Source organism: Atta cephalotes, assembly GCF_000143395.1.
Source record: "Atta cephalotes unplaced genomic scaffold scaffold00073, whole genome shotgun sequence".
NCBI classification, from domain to species: domain Eukaryota; kingdom Metazoa; phylum Arthropoda; class Insecta; order Hymenoptera; family Formicidae; genus Atta; species Atta cephalotes.
In genome coordinates this window covers 876616-883016 of record NW_012130137.1, presented here as the reverse complement: position 1 = coordinate 883016, position 6401 = coordinate 876616, and the positions used below count along the sequence as shown (strand labels likewise).

Here is a 6401-nt window from a genome sequence, read left to right as displayed (position 1 = left end):
AAGTTTAAAAAGTTAACGTAAACGTAAAAATTAAAATTTAATTATGANTATATATATATATATATATATATATATATATATATATATATATACTTTTTTTTATTGAAATTTACGGTCGCTTATTATATTTACAGATTGCAGGTGAAAGTTTACGTACAGCTTTCACAGATCAGGTGATACATTATCATATAAAGACATCTTTATTTGATATTGTGGTGAGTATATTTTGTCATTCGTTATTAACTAGTTTAAGAACAGAATGACGACAATGACATTCAGTTCGTCATAATTTTTCATTATTCATTGGGGAAGCAGAGATTTTATGGATTTCATCTTCTCAGATGGCAGCGATTTGCAGGTTCACGGTCTTGTTGCTCTTTTATGCGCTACTGTATCTGAATCACTGGATCATTGTAGCTGTAAGTATGTTTGTTAATTGAATCTTTTCTCGAAAAAAAAAAATTTATTTATAATGAATGTGTAAACAACAAAACAAAGAATAAATTTTTTTTAACAACTTCATTTTCAAAAAATATATATGATATAAAAATAATTTTGAACTTGTATTTTACAGATATCAACTGCCACAACATGTGCCTTTTTGATTGCCAAAGTTTTTCTTTTTGATGTAAGTGTCTTTGAAATACTTATGTATTATCTTTATTATTATCTTTTTTTATTTAACGTTTTATGATTTCAGTGGACATCAGCTAATCAACCAGTATTCCAAGTTCTGCTGATTTTAACATCTTTTGTATTAGCATGGGCAGAAGCTTGGTTCTTTGATTTTCGTGTGATACCTCAGGAAACTCAAGCAAGAAATTGGATTCTTAGTAAGCGATCTCTTTCTGTTTTTCTTTCAGTAGTATAAATATTTTTTTGTTTTTACTGTTTGTCAACAAGTGATACGATACGAAAAATAATAATGTAAACCCGAACATAAATATTTACAAGAATACTTTAATGATATGATATATGAAGATAGTAGAAAGTATTGCATTTTGATATTAAATCTTGATTTTCGCAAATTAATTTGAATGTCGACAAAATTATGAAATTACAGGTTTTCCGGATACAGAAAGAACTCCATTATTACAAGGCATTGTGACAGAATCACGGCAACATGCGGCAAATGTTGATCACATGAGTACATTTTTCACACCTGTGGAATCTCCGACTCATTCTGATGATGAGGACATCAGCTTCCCCAGGAAGCAAGGAGACTCGAGGAAACTCTCAAAATCCAATGAATTATTTAGATTCCTAGCGAAACTTACACCTGATAAGGTTAGTGAAATTATGTTTTCGTTTCCGCATTAATTGGTAATTAATTCATAACAAGTAAAAGGAAAAAAGCATAATAATATATACGTTTTTGATATATGAACCTTGACTTTAATTAATGTTTAATTAATGTTTAATTAATGTTTATTGCAGTTAAATATGATATTTATACAGTATTAGCGAGTATTATGATTTATAATAGTTCTTAGGATATTTGATAATTATTTTTATAATCTAAAAATTATTAATAAATAAAGTCCCAAAAGTTATTGAGTCATTAAAATACTCGTTAATATGAACTAATATGTATTGATACATATATACAAATATAATTAATGTCGAGTCCATTTCTATATGTCTACGATAGTAATTCTTAAGAAATATATTTTTAAATATTCAATGATAACTAAAATTGATGAGGGATATAGAGAAGAAAGGCAGTAAGAAATACCATAGGAATAACGAAATACAAAGGGATGATTAAGAACATACTATCTTTAGTTGATTATTCGTATAAATTAATTAGATGAGTGACTCGTGTTTAATCATTTTTCTTTTGTACTTTGTCAAATTAAATTTTAATCTGTAAATTTTATTGGATTAATTGTGATTTACATTATATTTTTAATTGTTATTTTATTTGTACTACATGTGTTCTAAACTATCAAGCGCATCAAACTATAATCAAACAATAATACATTCGTCAGTTATATTTTTGCAACAAATCAGTCGTATTATTTATCATTCATGTAATAATAGGTCGTAAAATCAAATATATCTATACTTTTATTTGTGATACTTATTTATAATTACGCTAATGCGTTATTTCTTTAAATCACTACAAACATATGTATAATATTTCCATTTTACAATACATTTCTAGAAATATTTTCTCTGAATTTTTAGGTATTAATTAAAGGATATATTATGTGCTTTTTTTTAGATTGATGAATATAAAATGAAGACATCTAAGATGTTACAAGATTGTCATGACTTGTTAACATCGAAAGAATGGAAAGATACAAGTATAACAAGCGATGGTGATGAAATGTCATGTATGCAACTTCCACCAGAATGGAAATTAGATGGAAAGGTCATGAAAATAACAGTAAGCTGCATCAATTAAATACAGCGTAAATTAAAGATAAATTTAAAAAATGTAGACTTTTTCGGTAATAAAAAAATGTTCTTATTTTATAAAATTTAATAATTATTTAAGGGTATCATCGATGCACCTGCTAGCATACTCATAGATTTATTGTTTGATGGTGTCGAGGAACAAGTTTCGTGGAACAAACTCGTGACAGAATCAATAAAACTACAGGTTAGTAAAATTTTTTGTTTCTTTTTTCTTACTATAATTGCTTTGTCATACTGATAACAAAATTTATTTTAAACAGTATATTGATGAAAACACGGATATTGTTTACCAAGCAACAAGTCCTTTTGGCGGCGGGATCATTACAGCGCGAGATTTTGTTATTTTAAGGCATCGTAAGAAATATGGCAATTATTATATTACTAGCGGTGTATCGGTTCCTACCGCATCAGTTGAAGTTCGCCCAAACATGACAAGGTGAGATCCCGAAACAAATTATATTTTATAACATATAATGAAAAAAGAGTAGAGAAACAAGAAAAGATTGACTGTTTACTTTAAATATTTTTAAGGGGTGAAAATGGTATAAGCTGTTTCGCAACAGAAGAGGTACCTGACGAAATTAGTAAATGTCGTTTTACTTGGATTCTAAATACAAATTTTAAAGGCTGGATACCACAAACTGTTGTAGATAAATCTTTGTCCACTGGTTTAGTAAACTTCATGACATATTTAAGGGAACACTTGAATGATATGCAACAATCGTCAATCTAGTATAATGTTACTCATAAGTTGAATTATCTTTTTTTATGTACTACGTTAGAGCTACGTATTTTTTTATCCAATATCTATTGACGTATATACATAATACATACATACAAACAAACAAAATATTACAATTCACGTAATCGTGGACTTGACAGAGAATATATTTTTAAATGGAAGGCATTTTTTAACACTAGAATCGCTGATGATGTCCCGTTAAAACTGCCGAAGGTGTCAATTTGGTAATTTTCTATCTTTTCAGTTAGTGAAAAGTTACTTAAATATTGTTTGTATCATTAGAGAATTGTATAGTATTCACATATTTTCAATAATGATTGTGTTTAGCATAAAAAGCTTTGCAATGATTATAAAATTCTTGATATGATTGATTCATACAGTTAAATCTAATGAGGAACTAAGAGCAAGACCAATCATAATAAAAAATTTTACAACAGTTGCAAAACTGTTTTTTCTGCTGAAGATAGCCATTCTGTATTGTAATATAATACAAAAAGAAATTTGAAATGATTAGTGGAGTCAAAAGGACATCATCGATTGTATTAAAATACTTTTTGTTTGAATACGAATAATTTTCAAGTGTGAATAACATTTAAGACATTTATTTACTAACGAAGAGTTTACGATTGAAGTCACAGATGCATGATAGTCGTAATTTTACGATTTATATAAACATAAATATGTTCCAATTATATTTATAACTAATAGGAATTATTCTCATCAATTTTTAAAATGTAAGAATTTTATCGATGTCGATATATAAATAGTATCCATACTTCTCACAGTTTTGTTAAAAAAATTGCTACATTTTTTCTCACAAAATCATTTCTAATTGCAATCGACAAACAAGAAAGGAACATACTATTTTATTCTAATCATTTTTTTTCTATGAAATATGTCGCATAATAGTAGTTAAGAATCATACGCATATATTATGTGCTTTTTGTAAGTGCCTATGAATGTTCGGTTAAGCGCATCTTTTGGCATACAATGTACATAGTATATCACAAATGTGTATTTAACACGCGTGATGGTATCTATCATGCGTTTATCACATTTCACGCAAAAATAAAGTCGGGATATTAACATAGAAATATATTACTAATTTTTTCTTTTTTATCTATTTGTTTTTATGTTATTTACGATTCGTTAAACGCGCGCGCGTTTTTCTTTGCTTCTTTCAATTTTATAAATCGTAAAACTTAATGTATTGATACTGTATATATAAATGTGCATTTAAGTGAAGCATGCAATCATTAAATAATCCTTTGATTGATAGAATTATATATGCGTACGGTATGCATTTGATCAATTTTATATATTGGGTTGTCCGGAAAGTTCGTGCCGATTTTGAAGGAAAATTGAAACGCAGAAGATTTAAATTTTTAATTTCATTTATTAAATTTAAATCTTTTGCGGCACAAACTTTTCGGACAACCCAATATAATAAGAATGAAGAAACGTACATTATTTTCATTCGTTGAATCGGACGTACTTTATTTTTTTTTTTAATTACAGAAAATGTATATACAATTGCACATTTATTCTTGATAAATTCATTTCATTTAATTAATATGATGTTGGCGATATGAGCGAGCGTTTAATTATGCAATGATACACGTTTCCAAGTTTAAGCTTCTTAGAATCTTACTCTATTTATATTATCTCTGTTTATGTGATCGATATTATGTAATTTTATTGCCTAGTATATGATAATAAGCGTGAAATGTTATGAAATAAATACTTTAATAGGAAGAATAATGATAGAATAATCTATTAGAAAGAAAGGAAATGCAATGATAGCATGTTGATCTTTATTAATATTAAAAAAAATAGACTGTTGAAACTAATTAAAACAATTTTTAAAGAAAGATAATTGATTGATTTTGTTGTGAAACAACATGTGCAATTTAAGAAATTATAAGAATGTTTAGATTATATAATTTTATGATTTGTTGAAAAAAGAAGAGAGAGAAAAAGGGAGAGAAATAATTATTATTAATCAAAAGATTAATTTTATTACTGTATGTGAGTGTGTATAAATATATGAATAAGTATATTCTCAATTAAATTTTCTTAGATATTATGATAATATTACTTTTAAGCTATTCAATATACAGGGTATCTCGATTTTATATACGTAATCAAATATCTCCTTGTTTTTAGATATTTCGTGCATTGTGATCTATTTTATTAAAAAGACTGCATAAATTTGACATATGACTGTATTACATAGCGAAGTAAACGCGACAAAGCATGCGTATGCTTAATGTCCCATAAAAAAAGATAAATATTATTTTATTTCTATATATGTTCATAATATTATATACATAAAAATAGCAATTTGTATTAAGATTTTGTATGTGTCGTTAATTCACATCACTTGTGCAATATACTCCTTCATTTTTCTTATGGAGATGCCTGTGAGACATGGTACTACATTAAAGAAGTCAACGATATGTCCCAACAGAATAAAATAAGGATAGACTACTCGAAGATGATTTTATAAATCTAGCATATATTCGAATATAAGATTTTAGCTTTAAGTCTAATAAATGCAAAGGAAAATTATAGCCTATGTTTTCTTAGAGTGAAATCTCCTGTCTTACACATGCATAATGAAATAATAGCTACGTTGTTTTGATCGTTAGTTTTTATTTATCTACAATCGTGTAAAGTTTAACCATTCTTGTGGCACATAAATTATTGAACACTCATTATTCGTTGATTGTTAAATGTCCAAATATGCACGGGTATATGGCACACGAGAATGGAGATACGAAGATTAATGGCAAAACGGATAGAAGCGGTAATTGCGGCAAATCTGTCTACTCTAGTATGCATTAATTAACATGATTATATGGCGACGTGCACTAATGTTGTCTCACAATAATATTACAAAACATAATTAAACTCGTATTCTGCATATTAAAATATAAAAAAAATTTAATTTCATTGAATGTAAATACGTTGTAAAATAACTAAAACACGTTGTAAAATTACGTGTAAAATAACGGTTAATATACTCAGGTAATATATTTTGGTAGAATAATCAAATAGAAATGAATATCATTTATATGAAAATCCTGAAAAATTAGAGTTTATTTTGACTATTGAGGAAAAAAATTTTTTTAAATAATATTAATTATTTTATAAAAAATATATTAATAAAATATATATATATATATATATATATATAGAGAGAGAGAGAGAGAGAGAGAGAGAGAGAGAGAGA

At 26.8% G+C, this 6401-nt stretch overlaps 1 protein-coding gene across 1 annotated transcript in view; it reads left to right on the top strand.

Moving 5' to 3' along the window:
- LOC105624133 (stAR-related lipid transfer protein 3) overlaps positions 1–3157 on the top strand; it is a 3722-nt gene extending 565 nt beyond the window's left edge. Inside the window, exons 2-10 of the mRNA XM_012205493.1 lie at positions 135–215; positions 342–419; positions 575–628; positions 701–833; positions 1064–1287; positions 2228–2392; positions 2504–2608; positions 2685–2860; positions 2956–3157. Of these exons, the coding sequence (XP_012060883.1) occupies positions 135–215; positions 342–419; positions 575–628; positions 701–833; positions 1064–1287; positions 2228–2392; positions 2504–2608; positions 2685–2860; positions 2956–3157 (1218 nt within the window). The remainder of the gene's footprint in view (positions 1–134; positions 216–341; positions 420–574; positions 629–700; positions 834–1063; positions 1288–2227; positions 2393–2503; positions 2609–2684; positions 2861–2955) is intronic.
- The last annotated feature ends 3244 nt before the right edge of the window (positions 3158–6401 follow it).